Source organism: Neodiprion virginianus, chromosome 4 (genome assembly GCF_021901495.1).
Source record: "Neodiprion virginianus isolate iyNeoVirg1 chromosome 4, iyNeoVirg1.1, whole genome shotgun sequence".
NCBI classification, from domain to species: Eukaryota; Metazoa; Arthropoda; class Insecta; order Hymenoptera; family Diprionidae; genus Neodiprion; species Neodiprion virginianus.
Genome location: NC_060880.1, coordinates 34322234 through 34348600, shown reverse-complemented (window position 1 = coordinate 34348600; position 26367 = coordinate 34322234). Strand labels below are relative to the sequence as shown.

The window sequence follows — 26367 nt, the reverse complement described above, 5'->3', positions numbered from 1 at the left end:
TTTTCTAATGATCTTTTCATCTGTAATAATAACAAAAATAACAACATTTTTTTTTTATTTTTCAATTCAATCATGTCAGATTATAGCATAATTATATTCACCTATGTTATATATACATGCATATGTACATTATTCATCAATCAATTAGTTGAAAGAAACGAAGAAAAAATCACCGATGACTTCTTACTTGTCAACTATTATTATCATATACACCGTATTAAGGTTTGTATAATACTCTTATATTTCCTTAGTCAGTAGCACGTGTCGATTAAATTATTGTCATTTTGAGTTCAAGTTAACACTCCAAGCGAATGCATAACGTATATTTATCTATTTGTTTATTTATTTCAACGCGCGAAGAACACAGGAAGAATGAAGTCAAGCTGCTGTGAAATTTTTTCCCTACAAATTTATCAAACGTATTCGAAAGATGACACCACTCGTTTTTTCCACTGCAGGTAGGTAAGTGTACACATATATTAGGTATAATACTTACATTAAATCCTGCATCAATAAAATGTGGCGGAGAAAATTCACGTGCGCGACATACGCAAGAAAAGAGAAGAAATAGAATTAAAACTGAAGTTAGTAAAAAGAAAGAACAAAAATTAGTACGCCTCAGAAGTTTTATCTTATTTTTATATTATAATCATTAATGTACAAGGTAATATAGCGTGTTCTACGCAATAAGGGCCGGTCATTTTTTTTTCCGTTTGTTTTTTTTTTTTTTTTTTTTTCAAAGAGTTTTCCAGACATTCCCCAGATTAGCACGCCGGTAGAATAAGGAGAGAAGGGGTGCGCCGTCAGGGGCTGCAGGATAATTACTAGACAAGGTGCGGCCGTATACATTCTGCAGCTGTGTAACTACCAGTCATTAATGTAATTTACTAAAAGGTAGAAACTGGAGGAGGGAAAGGTGGGGAGGGAGGGAGGTTCGTCAACCCTCGGTTTGTCGGCAGGCGCGGCAGCTGAGAGCTGCTCTCTGATATATTACATTATATACGTCGTATTTTTGAACGGTCAGTTAAGGCGGTTGGATGGTCGAGAATCGATACTGTTCCCGTTTCTTTTTAAAATTCATATACTCAGAAACTACAGAGATTTTTGATCCAAAAAATTTGAGGAAAAAAAAAAAAATTACACACCAGAGTACAGCAATTAACAACACTTCATTTATGAGGATGGAGTTGGTGAAAAATCGATGCTAATTCGGACGTTTGTGATTTTTCGAAATTTAGTAAATCGTTGAAAACAAAATATACACTGATTCTGAGTCATTCTAAAATTACCCGTAAATTATTACCCCCCCCCCCCCCCCCCCCCCCCCCCCCCCCCGATATATCGCTACGTTAACATTTCTAACTTCAGCCTCATTTTAAGTTTCGTATCATTCGATAATCTCATTCCACGACGGCTTATCTTCTTGTGAAAAAAATTATTCTTTACGCAATTAAACTTTGTATAAGAGACTGATATTTTTTTTTTATTCGCCACGTTGGTATCGGTAGACGTTCAATTTGTATGCTGGAATAAATAGCGCCGTTTTTTCATTATTCAAAAAAAAACTTTTTCCCAGGAGTTGAGAAGATCCATCTTGGGCTGCGTATGGAACGTTAATTTATACACACGACAAGTGCAATCGTGTTAATGTAATTTTCAGGTAAATAAAAAATTCTTGTTACATTCACAGGCACGTATTGTACATGTGTACATTTTACGTTATGCTTGTAGAAGAAGATGACCGCAATGCGGTGTGAAATCGGAAAAAAGAGAAAAAGAAAAAAAGAAGAAAAAAAAACAAAAAACGAAGAAGAATGTAATCATCTCCGTATAGGTAATATGTAAACGAGGAAACTGCATTAGACGTTACAACCAACCGGACGTTGGATACTTTTAGAAGAAGAACTAGCCAGACGAATTTCTCTTTTCCAAACAATTTCCCACAAGGTATATATATATAATATATACGATATAGAAACATGACCGATAACCAAAAGCTTGCGTAAACGTGAAGAATCCATTTGCTTCATTTATCTCGATCGTTAGTCTTACCTCATTATTTATTAATTATAAACTCGAACGGATCCACTAGATTTTCATCAATTTCGAAGCGCTTCAAAATGAAGCATCGATACCTAAACTTCTGTTTCTACTTAATTCGGGTATTTTATACATTTCTTGGATAGAAATAATATGCAATAATAAAAAGCAAGCATCGACTTGTGGCCAACCAACCTTCTGAAACTTCGTTTCCATCTTCTATTATTATAGATGTATACGCGAATGAATAACGAGGTGTCGGAAGAAACCGCAACAGTAACAATTGATATGAATTTACCGTTGCTACGACCTGCGCGCTAAGGAAGAATATCAAAGAAGTATAACGACGATCGGTTCTTCTATCTAGCGAAGAGGGAATAAAAATCCCATTGTTCATCCTGCCGCAGATCGTGTTGGTACAATTGGTTCTTTTTTTTTCCCACATCTATCTTTCTCGATCTTATTTACGAAGAAAATGTTTGCCGCGTGCAAAAGTGGGCGCAATTTTACAAGCGTTCGAATATTCGTGTGACATTTGTTCGTCGTAAGGTGTTTGCAAAATCACAAAATCAATTCTTGCGTACGCAAATATTGTACATATATTATCAACGGTTGTGTGTTTACGTGGTATATGCAAATTAACTTGTAACGACAAAATAACGAAAACTGGCTGACTTGTGGTTATAAATATACGTGTATATTATATGCATACATACGGTCCAGAATGGATAATAAAGAATGCAAAAAGAGAAGGCGTTGTAATATTATAATACGCTTAAATACACACTTTCGTCATTGATCGTTCCACCACCAAGGATAAACGAATAGATTTATAAATATAACCCGATAGATGTGATCGTTTGACGATGGCAAATTTGGAAATTCAATCCAAGAACAAACATGCTGCAAATTCATATGTATCGAGTTATTGTGCGATATGCTGAGCGTATCGTGGGAGAAAAAACAAATAATGGAACGAGTAATCGAACAACGAAGTGGATTGAGATAAATTCAAAAATTACGCTTCGACATCCGAAAATGAATGGAAATAATCGTACAACGATATGTGATAACTTTATTTCGATTTCACCAAGTTTCACGTAATTCAAGTCTTTCGATTCGCATCTGTATCTATTGTAATAAAAAAAAAAAAGACAGAGAAGAAGCTGCAATCATCAAAATCAGTGATAATTTTTCATCTTTTTTTTTTATACCGAATCGAAGCCTCCGGAAGATTCTTTCCGTGAAAATTATACGACCCGTTGGATTTGCCTGCATAATACGGTATGTACCCATAATTTGTGATTAAAATTGCAAAGTCCATTTGTCGCCAGTCGGAAACGATGATTGAGACGAAGTGCAGCATTTGAAAAAATATAGGCAGGCAGACATAACCGATTGCTTAACAGTCGGGTCACACTCCGTTATCACTCATTGTCATTGTCGGTGCAAAGAGACGTTGCACGTGTGAGAGAAAATTTAATATGGGGTATAGGTGTAATAATAATAAGTCCCGGTTACAGGTATACCGATACAGTGATAATTTCTATACCTATAATACACACTTCGCACAACGACGCGCTGCCCACGCGGTAATTTGCACACAATAAGAATTTCGGCAATAATTCTAGTTGATGACGAAACGCAAATTCAGCCACGGCATCGTATTATATTGGCGTTGTTGAATATTCCGAAAACTTTATATTATATCTTCGTTCGTCCGTCTCTCTTGCATAAATACAGACGAAATTTTTGTTAAGGATAGAAATATTATCATACGGATCGCCATATAAGGTTCAACGGCATATACGAGAATAAAGCTAGACGTGAGAAAAGAAGTATTTTACTGTACATTATGTACGTTATATACATTATACATATACATATATATATATGTATATATATCTCGTTTTCTTTATTACGAAACGTAGGTATATAAAGATAAAATTATGCATATGGCGTTGAAACCAGTTTTTATGTAATCATAAAAATAATGTTCGCGCTACGATGTCGGCCGATGACGATACGATGACGATCAAGATTGTGTAGAACACACGACCTATGGGTTATAATCGCGAACACTACTAGCGCAGAAAACAACCTCTTGAAATCGGATGTCTGCAAACATCGTATATAAACCGATTTAAAGCCCAACCCAAGCCAACGACGACGATTATGACGATGATAACGATGACAAAATCTGTCTTATACAATTTCTACGATGACACGTTAAAATGACGATAAGATTGATATATTCGTCGTACGTCTCGTCTCATACATACACGCGAATGAAAGGCGTACTCGATTATGCAAATTTCAAGTTTCTATTTTTTATTCTTTCGATTATTACTGCACACGATGCAATGCCATTTGCGATATTTATATATTTTTCACTCTCCTTCTACAGCTATGCAAAACGTCTCTTTATAACGACGCTTTGCTCCGCTGGACGCTTTCTGCGCTGCTAATGCTTGTGTTTCAACTCGAAATAAACAAATTATCGCTGTTATTATAACAAGAAGAAAGCACAAGAGAGTATAAGTACATACTGTGTCTCTTGGAACACGCGGGACATTAATAATTAACGCTATAATAATTGCAATCGCCACGTTAAGACGCGGACATCAGACTCTTAGGCTTAAATTACGGAATAAAAATTCTGTTGCCGCGCTTTTATACTTTTGTTATTTATTTATTTATTTATTTATTTTTTCCTCACATCTAACGGAGGGACAAATGAACGAATTTTGATGATAAAATATTCATATTTCTGCTTCGCGGATTTGAAAAAAAAAAAAAAAAAAAAAAGTATAATTATCAAAGTAGAAATTGACTTTACCGCGAGACGCAGGATCTAGAGGCAAAGATCGCGCGGTGATCACTGATCTACTACGCGTGACCGAATTACACGCATCGGCGTAACTACGAAACAAATCCCAGGCAGTGATCATCGGCTGACTCGCTCGTTCGTGCAGAGTTCGCTATTTCCTACCACCGTTACGAATAGTTACCAACTTATCGACACCGAGATATTACCAACGAATAGTTTCACTCGAGAAACTTATCTCAGCGTTTTCGCACATCGTTAGAGATAATCTGTCGCGTATGTATCGTAAACTACGTGTTCGAGTAATCTTATCTTTTAACCATTCACTTTTCTCGCGTGCAGATAGATTACTTTTAAATACCTTAAAGCCTACACGGTATATTGACGTATTTTTTCGTATTTTCTAACCACGTTAGCCGCATCAGTTTCTCGTTTTTCTGCAATTTTTTTTCTGCCAAGACAAATAATACGGCGATACAGCTAGTTTCGCTTATGATTACTCCGTAGAAATTTTCAACAACAAGGATAAAAAATAAACAAAACAACAACAGCAACGAGACAGGTAAGTTTATCTATAATCGTAAAAAAGTCCATAGGTTTTCAATCGACCGAATGATTCGTACTGATTTTTAACTATTAAAAATGAGATGTAAAATTTTTCTAGCTAGCAAAAATCGCCGCTTGTTCAAATCTAAAGATACTCATTCGTAAATGGCGCAGATTCCGATCTTCTGTAATGAGTCAACGAGGAATTATGCGGAGTATCGACATTTCTGCGTAAAGTGCGTCGTCGTCAGCTAAATTCCGAGTATAAAAACGACATTGGATGGTTCGGTTAATTCGATCAACGTCTGAAACGGCTTTTAAGCTTTGCAACAAGAATTCAATTCGATCAGCCGCTATGTCGGTTCGATAATGCGAATTAATCCAGCGTCGAGTTGAAAGATTAAGTAGAAAAATTTATCGAAATTGGCAAAAATTCAAATTCGTTGTTCAATAGCACTTTTTATTGAATCGGTAGTAGAAAAAAAAAAAAAAATGATATGCGTCGATAAGATTCGACGAAACTTTGCTACTGAATGATAAAAAATTTGCGCAATTTTTATCCCGAATACATGAATCATTTTGACGATTCGTTGAAAATCTTCGGCGGTGATTCCCCGGCCGGTCGGGATTCCCGTAATTGAACAACACCGACTTACCCGATCTTGAATCCTGACGTTCTCCTGACCCCTTTTCAGGCTCGGAGCACGTAGGACTTTACTGGTGGGCGGAGGTTCCATCATGGTGAACGATCCTCGTCTACGGGGTTAGGAGAGCGGATCAGAGCGAATTATTTCTCGTCAGGGTTTCATCCTCTGGCAGGAATGCCGCAGCGTCCTTCACATCATTTTCTGAAACAATCCGAAACGTCGGAATAAATAATTCGATCGATCATTGTCTTCGTGAAACGCCTCGAAGGGTATATTTTGCTAGAAAAAAAAAAGAAATAAAATAAGAAAGCTGATAATGATCGATAAAATTTCGGACTTTCCAAAACTCATTGTCAGTTTATTCAACTTCCGTTCCAGTAACCGTTGACAGTTGATTTCGTGTCAAGATAAATAAGCAAATTTTTTCACATTAACGATACTTTCGGCGGTTAATCGGGCGCAAAAATGGGGAAAAAAACTTTAATCATATGCTTTTAATTGTAATCATTTTGTGCGTTGTACTCAATGACAGGCACAAAATGCGTATAACTACAAGCACCGTATTAATTAATTCGAGTCCACGCGTGCGATGTGTTATTTTATTTTCTTTTAACACTTTTGGCAAACTATACGTAACTTTATAGGTATAATGAAACTGGAAATCAAATAACACGCGGGGCGTAACAAGGTGAGTTGGAACACATGATAAAATTTATCCAGAACGTGACGAGGTGTTCTAACCGCGTAATTTTAAGACCCATATCTAAATTTGAATAATGACAAATGCTAATCGTGAACTTGTATGAGAGAATTATTTTCACATCTAAGTAAAATGGCCGTGAAATTTTTTCATAATAGGTTTCTGTGAAATGCAGGGTTAATTCGCGTAGTAAGCGATCCAGGATGAATGCCCTTCGACCCAATATTGCGAAACGGTCACGCTAATGGCGGTGAAGATGAAGAATAACTGGATTTTCAACAACCGAGAATCTCACGATCAGTGTTTAAGATTCGTTTCACGAAACGTATCCACCGCGGCTGCTTTCAGGATTCTCGAATTCATTGTCAGACGAGCCTTTGCTTGCATTAGGTATCAACTAAGCCAAACCACGCGGCATGCGAAATCGATACGAGACGATATTATTATTTGCCCGTGCGTGACGCGATTCTGTCGTTTAGCACTTCGCCGTTGTTGCAGTGAATCGCCGTAATTGGCTTGCTCGACTTCGTCAATTTGTTAGATAGTTACGTGTACGATAGAGTGTTTCGGGCAAAAATGGCATGCGATTTTTCACCGTGCACCCTCGGAAAAGTTCGTTTAGGTTAAAAGAAAAGTTCCGTCAAAAGATGAGCGTTTGCCACACATTTTGTCAGGTTTATGAAGTTTATGATCCGACAAATTATAATTATCGGCAAGTAACGGGAAGAAACAGGAAGCGGCCATTGAATCCGTACGAAACGAAAAATTGCAGAGGAAGATGTTGACGACAGCTGCTCAAGGAGTTTTATCTGAAAGATAATCTTCTTATACAAGCTTCGTACCTACGTAAACTTTCAACACGTTTTTCTCAAAACGCTGTTTTCAAAGTCAGTGTCCACTATATGTTCCATACTGTTTGTTTGATTGAGATGAAATTTTAGAAGGATCTTCTTCGATGCTTTGACCAGTCCTTGACAATCTTACTTTTTGAATTTTGAAATTCCTTTGATATAACGCTACATGGAAGGTCAAGAAATGGACTAGAGTTTATTTTTATTTTTTTAATCAAGTGGAACTATCACAGTTTCGTGAATAGTGAATTTTTTCAAAAAGCGTGATTATCAGGGGCAGCTTTGACTGTTATTTTTTCAGAAAAAAATTGAATTACATGTTTTGCATAGCCGAGCTCCGCGATATCTTGCCCACAGCAAATAATAACAGCAACCGCCACGCTTGAAAATTTTTAAAAATCTGACTTCAACGAAATATAAATGGTATATTAGGCGTTGTACTAAACAATGGTGAAAACATTTCATAAATTATCTCATTTTAGTGTGACTATACCGACATGCCCCCTTAAAAATCCTGATTATCGGTAATTCTTTTTTTTTTAATGAGCCTGGAGAAATTCTTTTCAATTATTTCGGCGGTGTCAAAAGATTCCGCAACGATGTCGGATGAAGATCGATCACGCGGTGAGATACGATGGGAATTCTATTGTGACAGAGAAACAGACGTAACGTTGCGCCTGTTATGCGTATAATTTTCAAGATTTCCATTTCTCCTTTCGAGAACCTTAACGTTCCTTATTTTTCGTGTTTTTTTGCTACAAAATCCACGTACACTGAGAAAAATTTCATTTGTTACAGTGACAAGAAAAATTCAGTAAAACAGGTATCGTTAAAAGAGAACTGTTTTGAATATTATTGGAATTGGGAAAACCAAGGTACGCCTAACCATTTTGCGCTATCGTCGATCTTTTTTTGATTATTGCAACGCAAAATCATTTACTTCGGTTCACTCTACTTTTTTAGTTAAACAAGGCTTTAACGTCAATTTATCGTTGCACGAGCGTTAAATTTTCGCAACAGTTGCGAGAAAATGTAGCAACAGTGATCGTAATGAGAAAGAATAGTAACGGATACTAGACTTTCCGGTAACAGCTAGGAAACTAATTTCCATTCTGTACCTAGAACTATATTTTCCTATTGTGGTAAAATATGAAAATAGTTAAGGACTGAGCGGTAACCGGAACTAAAAATTTCTCTCATTGTATGACAGGGAATAACGTTGAAACCCTGAAACGTATATAAAATGTACACATCAAAACCGGCGTCACGTGAATTTTTCCATATCGACGTAAGGTGAATTCTTCTTCTCTTCGAGGATCTCCATGAGATAGATCTAGCTCACGAACTACCGTGTAAAATTCACGCGTTTATTTGTGTACGTGCATACCGCTGGACGACGTTACTTTGTACGTCGGGTACTTCGAATTCCGCGTATTACGAGCGGGATGAAATCCAAAGCCACGAATTGCTGGATGCTGCTAGGGGTCTAAAAATAAAAGCTCTGCAGTTCGTACGGTGAAATGAAGGCAAGCTCTGTAAGTTTAACAAAATAAATCCGCGCGAAATAACCGCGGCGATTCTTCTTCTTCTTCTTCTCCCAACTCGCCGAATATGGGAGGGTAAAAATTTCCAAATATTTAAAACACCAACGCGAAATCATGCCCGAGAATTGAAAATTTCCAAACAGTGTAAAGAATCCCATCGGTTTATCAATTCTTCACGGCATATCTCATTCAATTGGAAACTAAAATTTTTTTTATACTTCTCTTACACGTGGTTTGCCTAAAAGATTGTGTAAAAATCATTTGAATTCGATACAATAATCAATACGGTTATCGCCTTATCTACAACGGAAGATAAACTCGGCTATATTTTATTATCAGAATTTCGGCTGCAGCCATTTTGACGTGCATTAACCGTAGAAGAAATTATTGATTACACACCGACAGGCACGCGGAAATCACCTTCGAAAGGTGAATCTTATCGATCAATATTACACCGATAAGTCGTCGTCAGCGTGTGTAAAGAAATTGACAGATTTCGTAAAACCGAAATTGAACGTCTCAAATTTATATGACTGAAAAAAAAAGATTTTTGATCACTTCCAAAGCGAAATAAATTATCGTACACACTGAGAGAAATTTTTAGTTCCGGTTACCGCTCAGTCCTTAACTATTTTCATATTTTACCACAATAGAAAAATATAGTTCTAAAAAAGTAGAGTAAACCGAACAAACTGATTTTGCGTTGCAATTACCAAAAAAGGATCGACAATAGCGCAAAATAGTTACGCGCACCTCGTTTTTCGTAATTCCAACAATATTCAAACAGTTTTTTTAACGATACCTGTTTTACTGAATTTTTCTAGTTACAGTAACAAATTAAATTTTTCTCAGTGCAGTATTGGAGTTTCGAAAAATTATACTGCCACAGAGCTGACGCTGAATTTCAGTAAAAAGTTGCAGCTAAATATACAATAATATCGTTCTTTTTTCGTCAGCCGAACAAGGATTTGTGACAAATCAGATATTCGCATTCGGGCGAGTCACTTTTCCGAAAGTGAAACAGGCAAGCAGCGTTTCAGCAGTCTCAGACAATCGCGAAGAATCCTGTAAGGAATTTACATTAATACATCCTGTTCGCCCACTGGAGTTTCGTGTCGCTTATCGTTAGCGTGAAGGTATAAGCTAAAGCCCCTTTGTGTGTCGGTGTGGAGTGAAATTATTGCTTGCTCCTTATTTCGTCCAGCGGCACAAAAGCACCGGGCAGAAGTCTCACCTGCGGGAATAAGGGAAATAAACGTATTTCACGTCGTATTTTCAAAGGTCGAAGTAAAGAATCGTAAGCGCGAAAAATTTCAATGTCAATTTTACGTCTCCTGTGATAAATATATACGAACGGTACTTTTTTTCAATCAAATCTCAATGTATCAATTACGGTAGATTTACCTCATTGCAAGCACATCGGAACTCGTGCTTTAGATTTTTTCAACTCTTGTCACGATTGCTGTAAATTTAGCTTAAAAAAAGTGTTTTCCACGTATTCACCGCACACGGCAGGAGATGTAAAATCTAAAATATTTTTCTTTACGCGCATAGAGGGCGGCGGTGTTCCTATTGCGAAATGGTGCATCACCGAGCGATAAATAATCTATTCGTATAGTTCGTTGTTGATCATCGAAATGGCTGCACTTATCCGACTCAGCAGATCAAGTAATAGCTCCTCCGCATCCTCGTGCATCTCATCACCATTCTTCCTTCCCAAGGTAGTTAAAACGCGATAAACGCATATTGCGTAACGCTATTCTCTTTCCAACTCGCATCCAGCTACGTATGCAAGACGCGTTACGTTATACCTATATTTCATGTATACGACCCAGTTATATATCCTCGAGATGAATGTTTGGCACATGTCATATATACGGAAAGGCGCGGCCAGTCTTGCAGGAATCATGCTGCATTGCTCGATTCGCTGTCTGCACGCGTGTTTCGAGCGATGACAATTTTCTGTATATTTTAAGAGAACTGCTGATACGTAAAATACGTCATTCGTTGCGTTATGCAATGTGCACAAATCACACACGTATGGTACGATCCATCCATTTTTTCGTTCAGTTGTTCGGCGTCAAAGTTTCAATCTGATATTGCAGTTGTGAAAATTTTACAATTTTCCAACCTTTCCTTCACACGAGAGAAACACGGTTTCGAATTATCGTCGAGTTATCAACCGCACTTCCCATGGTTGAAAAAAAATTATCACAAAATACATTTTTATTGTACTCATAAAAGCCTGATGCTTACGAACGTGGAAACGTTTTTTTACGGAATTAAAAAATAAAACACGTTGATTTTGACATTCGCAGTCTTGTGTACGCGTAAAAAGATGTAAAAAAAACCGAATAATTTTTATTTTTACTTCTTTGTGTTAAATATTGAAATATTCGCAGTATCCCTTGTCATTTTTAGAACGTGATGAAAATGGAATCACGATGAAATTGGTGTATTGAATATTCCAGAGATCTCAATTTTTCTGAAAGACATTGAGATTTGTAGTTATAAAAATTGAAGAATTCTTTTATCTTACGAGTAGGGTGCGTGGATCGAGATGGATTATTATCGAAGTCTACCTAATAATAATAAAAACGGCGCCACGGCTCTGAACTTACATGCATGAGTGATAACAGTTACGCGTAAAGTTTGGCCAAGAATTTATATACATACATAGTACGTACTGATTCTTCGCGAATTTTACTGCAGCCAGCCAGCAGTTTACAGAAGAGAAGAGGAAGCGAACGATCTCGTAAATCCAACGTCAACGAGGTCGTTGAATGGCTCTCATTCTTTACGTGTCTTTCTCGGAGCTAGTTTCAGCCAATAAAGTTTTCGCTCAAAGCGTCGACATTCCGTAGCTAGGTAATGACAATACCGATTGATCGATCGATCCATCCGTCCGTCGTATAGATCAAATTTTTCCTCTCCGATAAGAAATGTGAGCCGGCCTCGAGCAAGGTCAGGTTCGAAGGCATTCGGTTAACTACAACCATAATACCGTGCCACAATTTTTACACCTTTACTGCTCTTCGAAATCGGACAAATCTTTCTTTTATCGTTCGTAATCTGATAAGAAGAACATTGACGCACGCTGTGTCGAAATAACACATCTTGTAGCACTCGGAAATACGTTTTGTAAATATTTCAAGGACATGAAACAGGAAGAGCGTTTCACGGATCGTATAAACGATCGTACACCATTTGCCGAATGATGTGCACAATAATATGCTCTGTGACATGAACGTCAAAAATTGTAGAAGAAAAAAAAATCGTTCACCAGTAGATGACAGACGATTCGATAATGATTTTCCGCACGTGCCAGGAGGAGTATGGGAGAAAAGGACGAAGGTAAGATATGACAAGAAAAAAAAAAAATAGATCAGCGCCGAGGAAATGGAAAATTCAAATGGTAACCTATACGAAGTCCCGTTGAAAAGAGTTGCGAGAGCTTACAACGCGGATCGGTGATATCCTTCGACCTGCTAGCAACTTCAGACCTTTTTCCTCCATACATAGCATCCGTTTCAGCCATAGTATACTTTGGCAAAGAGAGCGTGAGAGAGTCGGTGACCTAGCCTAGTGAATATAATAGCGCCAGTCTCTCGCACAGTCTCTTGGACAATGTGGATAAGAACGTACCTACACGTCTACATTCCCTGTTCGCCAACATCTTCATCACCTTACACATCAAGTATACAATAATCTTATAACGGATGCACAATGTATATTTCAATGCTCGTCTACTTCGTTCATAGCCTGCAAAAACGAACGCATTATTTCGTATCAGATACACGATACGATTGATTGATAAAAACAGGACGAGGAACAAGAACTCTGGAGGAACGCAAGCTTGGAATTGGAATGAACGTGAAAAATGTGAATCTTCTCTGAAATCCAATCCAATTCGATAGCAATTAAATTTGATACAGGTGTGTCAATCCCAGGAGTTCAATATCACCTCGTAAATTTAATGAATTCGCAAACGACATAGACAATTTAACCCCCCCCCCCTCTTAATTATCATTCCCAAGGGAATGTTGCTTTGCATTCTGAGTAACCACGGGCTTTCATGATTTCAGGATATTCCGATCTAGTCTTTGGGAAAGATTTTGGTCGCCTATCGTATAATATCGTTAGCAACAATTTCCAACCGACTGAAAATGCCTTCAAGTGGAATTCGGGGATCGAAATTCCAATGGTGGAGTCTCGACAAATGCACAAATGCTTCGGACGTACCGAGCCGTTCGAACGTGGCATTGTCACTGCCAAGGCCTGGGGTTCTGACTCCGGTCTGCCAACGCAACGTCGAACCAACCGATGAACCACCGGTGCATTGTGCGTCCACAGATCGCAGTGCGCACCGCAGGTACAAGGTGCTCGACCCCATCTTCGATACGTGACTGGTGCACCAAACGATCGGCGAGCGACTGGACCAGACTGAAATACGTGTATGGCTAGACGGCGACGGAGGAGGAGGAAGAAGAAGACGAAGAAGAAGAAGAGGAGGAGGAGGAAGAAGAGGAATAAAAAGGGAAAGGCTAAGGACGAGACGAACGACCGAAGAAGACGGAGACTGACTTACTGTAAAAGGAAACTAACCACGAGCATCTTTGGTAAGGTATGTACTCCACACTCTTGCGGTTCGGTGCTGACGCCGATGCTGATGTAGGTACACTGCTGACGAGTGTCGGAACTTGACATCCCATTTTCACGTATCGTAGCGCGTATCACTGAATACGATAATGGCAAGGTTACATAACTACACTTCTTCTCCGAAGTTACGTTGGCACTGATTTAGTTGGCAAAATTTAGCGTCAGCGCGGTCACGATTAACTGAGGTTTGTAACGTTGACTTCACGAAGCATTGAGACGAACCGAAACTTTTAAAAGTTTGGAATGACGTTGAAGCAACTTGAGAGGTTGGAAAGTACGAGTATATGTACAAGTTTTATTGTTTTGATTTTATGCAATCCTTAAACTGCGAAATGAAGGTTTTTCAATTATACTATAGAACGTACAACGATGCATCGTCACACTAACGTTCCGGAATTTGACCTCATTAATATCCATTACTCCGTGTAGAAACTCGTTGCATAATACAATTTCACAAAATATTTACCAATTTCTACAACATTACAATCCAAATTCGACTGCAGCAGCGACATGTAGACTCACAGATAAATCTAAGAGCATTTTACCTAACGTTACGTTAATTTCTCAATGTCGAATGTAACGCTTGCTCGTTTTACTCCCGCACCTTAATTCCTTCTCACACACGATCGGTCAATCAGTCTCTCCCTGCATCGCCATTTTCTGCTTCCTCGAGTGCAAAACAAAAACGCTTTGCAAATAGAGCTGCGACATTTTCGTACCTACACGTATATACCTTGGTGACTAATTCCACTCTGTCAGAACTTCCGCGTTTGTATAGTTGTCTTGAAAAAGAAGTCGTTGCCCTTACTCGAGCTGCAGCAGCGACGTGAGTATGGTACCTATAAGTCATCGCCTCGGGTTGTTCTTCGCACCAACTTTGTTACAAGGTATGCAGAGGTCAGAGCTGCGTAATAAAACTCGATAAACGAATCCAAGGATGAGTGGGATTTCCGGTTTTCCAATTTTCCATCATATTTTCAGTTTTCAGCGTTAAGGGAGTGTCCTGGTATATTCCGACTTAAAACAGTCCGATAAAAAGCCGCAGAAAGCGAATGATTCCGGTTTCGTAAAGGTGCACAAGATGCAGGTATCAAAGACCGTGCACATGGGGATTTAAAATGAGCGAAGAAGACGTTGGCGATTCTCGTTATACGGACTAAGAAGCAGTTTCTACAGATCTGAACGGTTCTCTGCCTCTTTCTTCGTCATCCTGCAGCTGCGTAAACAGTGATTAATTTCTACTACGCGACAATAAACTTCTCACGCAGCATCAGCATCCGCAGCATCGGTACAACTGGATTACCAGGTTGATCCAGTATTTTTTCAACTTAATTCCCTGATATCACCTCGAAACTAACGACCCGCAGGGAAATGCCGCTGCTGCAGTGATTCGTCATTCGATTCTACCGCACGCGTCGTGTAAACGTAATTCAAACGTAGAGAGAAACGCGAATACGTCACGCATAGTGACAATAAATACAGAAAAGCGTGCGTCACGTTCTCCCCACGTATTATAGGTATAAATATACCTACAGACCGGCATCAACTACACGGGGAATTAAAATCCTGCACCACGTGTGGCGAATGCTTATTTTCGCACCACCATCGCGTGATATTTTCCCGTTGCATGTCGGACAATGCGATATTTATGAGAACAAATGGATTTTTCTCTATTAAATTATCAGGATTTGATATTTAATAATAAAGGAAAAAAAAAAAAAAGAAAGACGAAATGGGAATACAATATCTTTTCTGATTCATTGAATAAGAAATTCTCGTATTTTCCAACCTTGTAGGTACTAATAAAGAAAAAATCTGTGATAACAATCAATAATCAAACCATTAACCGCTCTCTTTGGATCGACGACGCAGGTTTATTTACGCGTATACTCCCTTCCTTCTTTTCGACATTCATACAGGGTGGTGGTATCAGTTTCGTTTCCTTTCTTTTTTTTTCCTGCACGAAACGACCACCGTAATAAATACACTCTGCGACGTTACACGCTAAAGAATTTAAACGGTGTCGTAATCCCGGCCATAAAGCAACGGCGTGGCAGCGAAAGGTGATGCAGTTCGACAAAGTTGGTCCTCGATTCAAACGAATGATGGAGGAGCAGGAGGATGAGGGGGGTTCATTTCTCTCTCGCACACCGAGTATGTATATAAGTAAGTGTTTCCGGGCGATCAGCAGCAGCCTCGCCTCGTCGAAACTCGATTATATATTAAGGCCGGTCGAATCGGTCAAGGGCGTCAGCTGGGTGACTTCCTCTCCTTAACTGCAAAAGCAGCAGATCCTTGACCGCGTGATGCCTCTGCATGTACGAAGACCCGAGAGCGCGTTATAATTAATCACCTTCTCTCGTCTGTCGGCTCGGGTCGTGTGTAAGAGAAATTCTATTGCTATTTGGGTCACGATTATACATAGTATACGCAAACATATCTTATTCGTGTTTCAAACGACGCGTTTATAGGTATCCGAGGTATTACGATGTCCGAGGATGCGATTGGCGGAAAAAATCTGCACGCATGCACCGATACGTCTCATTGTTGGCGTATTGCGAAAACGAGGATTCGCCAGTCACAAGACGGCGGTGTTTAAAGGATTGCTGCTGCCGCTTCGACAATGCCGCGGCCTGATTCTGTAATATCTTACTCTCATTCTTCTTATTACCTTATTTAATTACAATAGGCTTTTAAATGGAAAGGTGTGAGAATTTTGTTTTTATTTTCGACCTTACAAATATGTCTGGTGTTCGTATATTGGCATATTATGTAACAAGGGAATAAAGTCGTAGATTATTCCCATGGGAATAAAGTCGCTGCCTTTTATTCCCGAATCAACTCTGACCAAATTATTGACGTAAGAGTGTTTTCATTTTATGTGTAATTGAGATCTACGAGTATGAAAACTATAATATTATTCAAAGTTTATAATGATACAGAGAGATGTGGTTTAAAATGGAAAAGAAAGAGAGATGCCCACAAAAAGTGAAAAATTAATTTGCGAGAAATATAATCTCATACTTCCCGTAAATGCAGACGAAAAGTGCTATTTTTTTCCCATAGATGAGGTAAAATAGTAAAGAGGGAATAATACGCCGCTTTCATCCCGCTTTGCAGGTCAAAAAAGTGAACATTATGGCTGAGTCGAAAATAAATACACTCAACGATGCAGGCTGAGAAAGAAAAACACGAGGAGAATAATTCTTCCTCTGCAAGCACAACAATTTGTTTTTTTCTACATTAATTACCGAAATCTCATTTGAATGTTAAACTCAAGTGAGTCTTAATACATCACACGCGATTTCTCGATTTACCAATATTGATGATAATAATGATATATTCATCAGTGTATAACGTTCGTTACGAAAGCCGATTTATCTTTCATAGTCAAACATTTGCACTGGAGAACTTTCAAATTTTTGCCGAGTCGCAAAAGCAACAGTACCTAACTATGTAGGTATAACTATTCGAGGCGATTGCTCGGCGATACGTTTCGCAACAATTGTCTATACCTACCGATCGACGACGAGATTTGTGTCACAATTCAATCTGATCCGCGTCGAAAGATCGTCTATACGTAATAAAAGTGTGTCGAAATCGGTTTATGCTTTCAAGAATTAATCGTGACACATGCAGGATAATATTAGCGAAACCGTGCATGTAAAATAAAGCCATCGTTTACAGCATAATTAGACACCATATTGAAAATTTAATTAATGTAATCGAAGGAAAAATTTAATTATGTGCATTGCTGTATCGCCTCCAGGTTTTTGATGTGCAAAAATTTTTTTAACCAATTTCGTAAAGTACTAGAATTAAATTTCTCTCAAAAAAACCCGAGCAATTCTCGCAATTCATTTGCGAGTATGGAATATAGTTTCAAAAAAAAAAAAAAAACGTAAGACCAATAATCAGAGTATACAAATAAATGCCGTACAAACAACTCTGTTCACCTAAAAAGCATCCAATTTCTGCGTCGACTGATTTATCAAATTATCCTTAGTTAATCAATTTCTCAGATTGCTACTTTACCGATTGCGTCATGTCAGAGACGAACAACGTACATACGTCGTATAAAACCAAGTATGGTTTTGTTTTGTTTTTTTTTCGAAAAAAGTCGAGCACCAAAATTTTTAATATGGTACGTAATTATTACCTGAAGCGCACGTCAGTTTTTTATTCTATAATGGCTCTACCAATATTACGAAGATTATAATCATGACTGGAATCGTATAATTGCGTCTGCATGCGTTATTATTATAAAATACCGAGTGCGATAAAATAATAACGGAACACCATGTTCCAACGTTCGGAGAATTCTCACAAGGTTACGCAAAATTTTGTGTTTGATTCTGAATCTTTTAACGCAAGGGCGTCGAATTTTTGGTAATTTCTTGAGAATTGTTGAAACATTGAAGCATGGAGTTTCGTTTGTTCAAAATGTTAAAAGTGTTTAAACAAAAAAAAAAAAGGAATAAATAAATAAACAAAAGAATCGTCCCATCGTGGTCTGGGTGTCAGAATGATCACGATAAAAAATAGGATTTTTGAAAGTCTTTTGAGATTTTCAAAAAAATTTTCATTTATAGATGGGTTTGAATAATTAGAGAAAATTAACGGATGGAGGGAAAAATCTGAAATAATTCTGGAGTGCTTTTTTGAGATCGTAGATTCGTAGAATCGTATAAAAAATTGTGAAGCGGGTCGAAAATGTTGAGGGAAAATTATTGGTCAAGCTTACATGGGAAGCCCCGTACATAACATGCAAGTACTTTTACAGCAAATTGGAGAGCGCTAAACAACGCGAAAAACGTGCGACCGGTTCTCCGGTCGTAAAATGCAGTTTACGTTAAACGGTCATCTCGAATCCAACACGTAGATATAATACAAAATACCCATACAATGTATAAACCACGTACCTACAGGCTATAATGTCCGCGGCTTGCAAGGCTGAGAAGAGACGAGAGACAAAGAAAAGCGTACGAGTTTACAGCTTGGCGCGGGTTCGTGCTTTCAATGTGCGAAACGAAGAAGAGGAGAAGAAAAGAAGTCTGCCGCAGGTTTACTTTGCCCAATTTTTTTTTTCTCTTCCTGATTTTCACACATTACCTAGGTATATAACAGCAATAATAATACCACAAAGTACAGTATCGATAATAATTCGCACACAGGCGGTGCTCGAAAATGATTCAGAATCCCAGAAGGGTATTTGAAATAAAACTGCGCTCGTCACAGCCGTTGGACAATTTGAGTCATCGTCGATTCCGTGAGACAAGACTGACAGTGCAATGGATAAAAAGACACATTAGTGTGCTCCTTGATATGTGAGGTCAAAAAAAAAAAAAAAAATCACAATGGAGCCTGTGAAATGGGTTCCAAATGGTGAAAAAAGAATTCCTTCATTTTTTCAGATTTTTACTTCATTCTCCTCGTCTCTCTGTTTAAGCGGGAAGTTTCCAACTATTCAAAAATATGCTCATTCACTGAATTTAATTTCAAGGTTATTCGTAGGCAAAAAATCCATATTCTCGAATATTCGGTGATATTCATCTTCTTTTCAGCTAAAAATAAAAAATCGCAAATAGGGTATTCCATGAAAAACGTGTGCTACATTATTTCGTTTTTTTTTTTAACATGTCAAATGATAAGATTAAGTAAAAAAAAAAAAATAACCACAATATTTGCATGGCATCGACTGTTACATCGCATAGTGTTGACATATAGGTTATTCCATCACAATACGGATTAAATGAATGCTAGTGTTTTGTTTCAAATCTTTTATTCTGATATTATGTCTGATTGACAGAACGATTTTTTTTTTTCACTGAAAAGAAGATGAATTTCACAAAATATTATAGAAAATGGATTTTTTTGCTCACGAATAACTTTGAAATAAAATTCAGTACAAAATTTAGCGAACGAGCGTATTTTTGAATAATTTGAAACTTCCCGCTTAAACGGGGAATTTTTTATTTTTTATTTTTTACCCCGTACAAGGACCACCATGCACATTCAAGAGTAAGTATTGAAAGCTTTTGGTCGACGCTAGTATACGATAATAAAAAAGAAAAAAAAAAAAGATACGAGCTAGGTATTGAACGTAAATTCGTAGTAGATGGTACAAGACACGCAGGTATAATGTTTGTTGCATTATTATCAAGGTACGTGCTCGAGATACAAGAGTGATATCGGCTGGCAGCCAACCGACGACTTGCCCACGAGACAAATACGCCGTCTTGCGGCTGAAAAGATATTCGAGCCAAGAATACGGAGCGAAGAACGTGTATTAATTCGTTATCATCACGTCTACCATGCTACTCTTTTGCATGCGAAGCAGCAGTGATTCCGAAGTAGCGAAGAGTCGGCAATACGAATTACCGATAAGTGTGAACAATGTTAAATTACGAGATTAAAGTTAGTAACGTTGTCGTAACGAAACATTGGGAAAAAAACTACTGTTTTCATATGTTTACAATGACTTTGAAGGAAGAAAAATTTCAAAACATTCAAAAATCATAAACTAACGGTTTCTTTAAACGTGAATCGTTATGATAACGTTACCAACTTTAACATGGTGTTAAATGAAAGAAGAACGAAAGAGGAAGCGATAAGTTAATTATTATTTTTTTTTTTTTTTTATCGAAGATTTAGTTACAACCTTCGGACTAATTAGAAAAGTATAATTGTTGTAGAATGTAAAAAGTGGAGTTAACCTCGGTTCGTAACGCATTAAGAAAGAGCGTGCATTTTAACCGTTCACCCCATCTTTGAATAAAGTGCGACGCATTACAAGCTCGGGTTTCCCAAAACTTGTACGAGGATAAGAAGTAAAAAGAGGAGCACCTGCGGCGTGTCTCTGGGTGAATGGAGTCTTTTTTCTCTACGGAAGATGGGAAGGTGTGTATATACGATATCTAATATCTTTGAAACGTGTTTGCATAGGGTAGGCTACTCGGATAACAGTCTTTCAAAGGTCTACAGCTCTCGGGTGCAGTGACGTCGTGTTGACTTTCCCTTATTGCATCGAGAGTTCTTTCAGCCGAGAAGGAAGACCGACGAAGCCAATTAAGCCGCGGCAAAAATTGGCACGTCATTCTGCACCACCCCTCGATGTCTAAGACGGAGAAGGAGAATGAAAGATCTCTTTAAGATGCAGAAAAATCGGTAGGTATCGTATCATGCAGCAGAAAAAATCGACTAGCCTGTAACGACTTGTATTCCTAAAACCAACAGATTTTCACTTTCCAATACAACTTTGGAATAACTCTACCGATTTTGATAAAAAGAAGGATAAATTCCGTATTTTACCAAGTATATATTACGAAAGAAACCTATCGTGTCACTCTTTTCCTGCAGTTTTGAGTAAAATCTACTCTTCTATTCTACCCATGTAGACCAATCTCTGAGAGTATTTGAACTGTTATAATTCTCTACAAATCGGATCGGTTAAAGGGCGTTCATTAATTACGTGAGCTCAAAATGGGGGGGGGGGCGGGGGATGGCAAATCTTACGTCAACTTTCTAATTCAGAGTATAATAACACGTAACATTTTGTATGACAAAATCAATCCCGGGCATAGAAAATATTAAATATTAGGTATTTGGTGATATTAGGCAAAATACACGAACATATTAAATAAATTTCGTTATTGAAAAATCTGACGTGAGGGGGAGGGGGAGTCCTACCAAATCTTACCAAACCTCGCCAAGGGGGAGGGGTGGGGGGGTAGTCCATATTGAAAACAAAATAAAACATTTCACGTAATTAACGTACACCCCCTTACAATAACTTCATCTCTCTCAACAACAAGGGGCCAGAAATAAAGAAGTATTAAAAAAGCAAACGGATAATTGATGTGAAAATTACTGTAAATCATTATTGAAGAAATCGTCGGGTGTTTAGCGATGTATAAAAATGGAAAGAAAGTAACGGCGAGAAAAAGGACAAATTTATCGAATCCTCCGACGGTGGGGAATTCGCGTCGGGATTTTAAATCAGGTACAGGAGGTGAACCGGCGTCGTAACACAGTAAAGGTGTTTCTGATTGCCGGTGCCAATTTCGCGGAAGGATGATAGCCGACGGTTTGTCGGTGCATCCGAGCAAATTTGAACCACCGCACTGCAAGGATTTCCAACCTGCAGGGTGGATGATAAGGTGAGGAAGGGGGAAAATGCCGAGACAGGATTGGCGGCGGCGGCGGTGGTGGCAGGACGACGACTGCAGCAGAATATAAACCTGTGGATTATCGACCAGCAAGCACTCTGCCGGGCTGGTTGCAGGGAGGCGGATCCTCTTCCCGTGTTATACCTTCGTTCCACCCCTCATATCCACCTTTCCTCTTCCTGCATCCATCCATCCCATTCCCTAAACTTTCTCCTTCCTTCTTCCTTCTTCCGCTTGCATGCTCCGCGCGGCTGGTCCCGGAGGACTTCTTCAACTCCGTAAAGGATCCTCCGCGTCGTCACGATTTATTACCGTTGTTTTTGAAGTTTAAACAATATGCGTGTGTATGGGATTGTTTCTATCCCTCCCATTTTATACTGTGCAATCTTTACAGCGATTTGAGAATTATGCGTCAAAATTTTTTTTCACCTTTTATCAATGTAACAACAGGGTTTGTACGCTTTTTGGAATCTGAAATTATTCCTCGACTTGTCCACGTATTACAGCCTGTGAATAAGATTTTTTCACTAACCTTTCGCGAAATATGACGCTGATTAATGAATTTTTGTTGTTTTTTTTTTTTTTTTCATTACACATCAATACTAATACCTTTAATATTAATATCAATTTACAAACAATAGCCTGCGATTTTCCACAAGCAAAAAAAAAACGAAAGAAAGTTTGGTATTAAGTAGCATACATAGAATGCATGAAGTGGTGATCGATAAAACTTCGTATAAGAACGAGTTTAATTCTTCGACAGACTCAAAATTCCAGTCTGATCTTTGAAATTACCTGAGTTTTCCCGGTTTTCTAAGATTTTCCTGTGCATACAAATCTTGAATAATGTAGTATAGAGCAGGGCAAGACTCACCTCAGTCTGTGTGTTTCTGGTACTGCGTCCAACGCAATCTGTAACAGGAAAAACGAAATAATGAAAACTTGCACTCTGATTATTGCTGCGTAATAATTGGTAAACTGAATTGGCGAAACCAAATGAATAGACTAAAAACTTGGACTATGTAAATATAAAGTTACCATAGACGATTAATAAACGATGACCGATCGTTACATCGGAGATACTTTCAAACGTAAGTAAACTAGGATGATTTTGTACAACAGACGATTTCCTATAAAGTTTCTCAGGGATTGTTGTAATATTCCGTAGGTATGCATATCGAATGTATATAAAGATGAAACGGTTAGACGATGACGATGATACGAGGCAGATATCATCAGCCAGAGAAGGGCTACTGTAACACTAATCTGTATTCACCGTGTATATTTGTAACCGACGTAAACAACCAGCCGATGCTGCTGCTGCTGCTTTTGCTTCTGTTGCATACACGTGTCTATCCAAAGTCTCGTTATACGCACGCAACTCAGTCAAGCTCGACGCTAAGAAAATATGCAGATGTAATCTTAGAAACGGGAAAGACAACAACAACGAACGATATCCAGCAGGCGGTTCGTCCGATATCGTCTTCGTTTATACAACAATACATCACTAATTAAGAGTATAACAGAGTACATATTGTGGCGGTTTTATTGACATGAATAACGAAGTTTCGTAACGCTAAACGGGGTAGCGAGGTTTTCGGAAAAAGCTTCGGAACATTATGGTATATATATATACCTGCTTTCCGAAAGTCACACAATCACTACAGGACGATATCTAACCAACTCCCTGTGGGATTTCACCGTTGTTTAAGTTTCGTGTATAATTAGAGTGTAAACATATATAGGCGTACGTATACGTAACCCAGCACTTGTCCAACAGTCAGGTATCTGTATGAGTAACGCAGTTAAACTGAAAGAGAAATGGGTGCGAGTAAACAGCTGAGTACGAGTCGCGTAGGTAGTGGACGAATTACCATTTATTCACAAATTCACGTTAAAGTTTTTAATTCTCGTTAGTCGTACATATTATGTTAATCTTATTTGCGGTGCACGAGAGAAAAAAAGGAAAAGAAAAAAGAAACCATTTTAAAAAATAAAGGAACAATCTGCAAGTGTTGTTTTTTCATTTCATTTTTAAACCGCAATATTTTGACACGAAGCTCTGCTGATCTCTGCGCTGAGCGTTGATTGTGAGATTCGGAATTTTATTTACAAGCATAAGTTACGTACGTAGGCTGGACTTGGGCGAGAGGAAAGAGAGAGGAAAGTGAAAAGTCGCCAAAGCCGGACGCTCAACAACTCTAAGACTTGCCCCAGCTCTTGGCTGCTGGATATTCGCGAGGCGCCTGAAAATAACCTGCGCGAAGCGAAATATCTCTGCCAAGCTCCGTTTAGCAGCTAACTAATTGTAGTAAGTTTAGTTAGCTAGATTGCTGCGTGATTCTATACGAGTACGATTTACCTGGACTGTACTTGTAACATTTTCCTGCAATCGCCGTTCACCACCGCCAAGTCTCTATTTATCCGAGGCAGAATTTTAATCGATACGGTACGTTGTTGAGGAAAAGAGATTGAGAAAACGTACAAGAAAATAGATATTTTTCTATTAAATGTGAAGAACGTGAAACGGCATAAGAAATTAATTTCCGCGGTAAAAATAAAGGAAATACGAGAAATTACGATCGTTAATAAATAATTATTTCTTCCGAAGCGACGATACGTTGCGTGAAATTAATCAGACCACACGTGGTGTGGAATATGAATTACGGGAGACACCGATATGTCCCTGATATTCAATCGCTTGTTTCATTTCCCTCGCCGGAAGCTGATATATAAATCACGGAGGACGATACGCGAACTCGAAATGACGTTAGCTCATCAATTAGCGAGTGAGGCTATATTTGTTGCAATAACGAAACAGCTTGGGGAATAGTACATACGATTTTCGACATCACCATCGTGACAAAACATATATTTCGAACGGAAATTCGTTTTCCATTTTGTAGAGTATAAAAATCCATTAAAGTTGAAAAAGAACATTCGACAAAAACACCCAAGATTTAGACGAGCGGAGGACCAAAGAAAATAAATTGAACAAGTTTCAAAGATTTGTCTTCTCATCGTCAGTTGATCATCGTTCATCTCGAAAGTTAACGTATCTACGAGGCGTTGAGATCATCGGTAGATAAGCAGATTAAAGAGATAATGGCGATGACATTGGATGCGGTTGAAAAAATATAAATCGACTTAACTAACCATTGTCCGAGATGTTCGTAATTGCAGTGAGGATATATATATACGTACTGCATTATAAACTTGATCATCGCAGACAGTGTGTGTGCGTGTGTGTATATGAGGCATTCCACCCCAAACCGATCTACGTCTGACCCTCATCATCGGCGATTTTATTTATTTTTAGGTATGGTGCAGAGTGTAAAAAAATCGTCTTTCACTGATTTTTAGATTTTCTGGACCACGTGTTTCATTTTTTACCGCACCCAAAAATACGAAAACCCAATTTTCGAATCAACAGCCCCAATCGATTGGCTTCAAATTTAATTTTCTCGTGAGTTTGTTGTCAAAAAAACGAAAATTTTTAGACCAAAACAGGAGTGGGCAAGCTTATTTTTGTTCAGCAGCTGGAAGCGAAACGAGTAATTGAAAAGTAAAAAAAAAAACGTATGTCATATAAATTTGTATTTTTTACATTCATATTCAATACGTTTCTTTTTCTTTCTCGTTTTTCAATTACTTCTTTCGCCTGTAGCCTCTGAACCAAAAGCTTGTCTACTTTCATCTTGGTCTCCAAAATTTGATCTTTTTTTTACAAAAAATTCATGAGAATAATTTAAAGCCAATCGATTGGGGATAACGATGATTTTTCTCCTACACTCTTCATCATACTTAAAAATAAATAAAATCACCGATACTGAGGGACATACGTAGGTCGGTTTGGGTGCGGAATACCTCATATACATGCATATAAACGTTGTACACGACGCGTTGAAAAATGACGAATTCAAGAATGATTGAGACGTGACCTGCGAGATGTTCAACCTCGTGAAATATGGCATAGGTATATATATATAAATATATATATATAAGGTATATGTATATTGCGTACGTAAATAATTTAGTCCTACAATGTCGTCCGCGATCGTAAGTATAGGTATAACAACTACATCGTCGTACACAAATAGGCGCGCCTCTTTTCTAGCGCATATGTAACTCGTTTCTTCTTTTAGTCCACGATGAACAACGTAGACATTAATGTACCAATTTTTTCCATGGTTGCGGGATTATAAAGGTCGCGAAAAAAGAAGCAGCGATATTGTCGATATTGATTTCCAATTTTAATAATATTACACACAACACGGAAACATAAAGAGCAAGTAATTAATTTCGGTGCATAGAAGATCAAGATAGCAATCAAGTCTACCAAATCATTTTCATCAATTTTTCCTCCACGCTTCCTAAAATTTATC

General features: G+C 38.1%; 1 protein-coding gene across 7 annotated transcripts in view; it reads right to left on the bottom strand.

Moving 5' to 3' along the window:
• Positions 1–26367, bottom strand: part of LOC124303260 (mitogen-activated protein kinase-binding protein 1) — an 84915-nt gene that overhangs the window by 45170 nt on the left and 13378 nt on the right. For all 7 annotated transcript variants that reach the window (XM_046760269.1, XM_046760268.1, XM_046760272.1 and 4 more), the window contains exons 2-3: positions 22857–22894; positions 6070–6261 (exon numbers count right to left, since the gene is read on the bottom strand). In XM_046760269.1, coding sequence (XP_046616225.1) covers positions 6070–6153 — 84 coding nt within the window. In that variant the 5' untranslated portion in view covers positions 6154–6261; positions 22857–22894. The remainder of the gene's footprint in view (positions 1–6069; positions 6262–22856; positions 22895–26367) is intronic.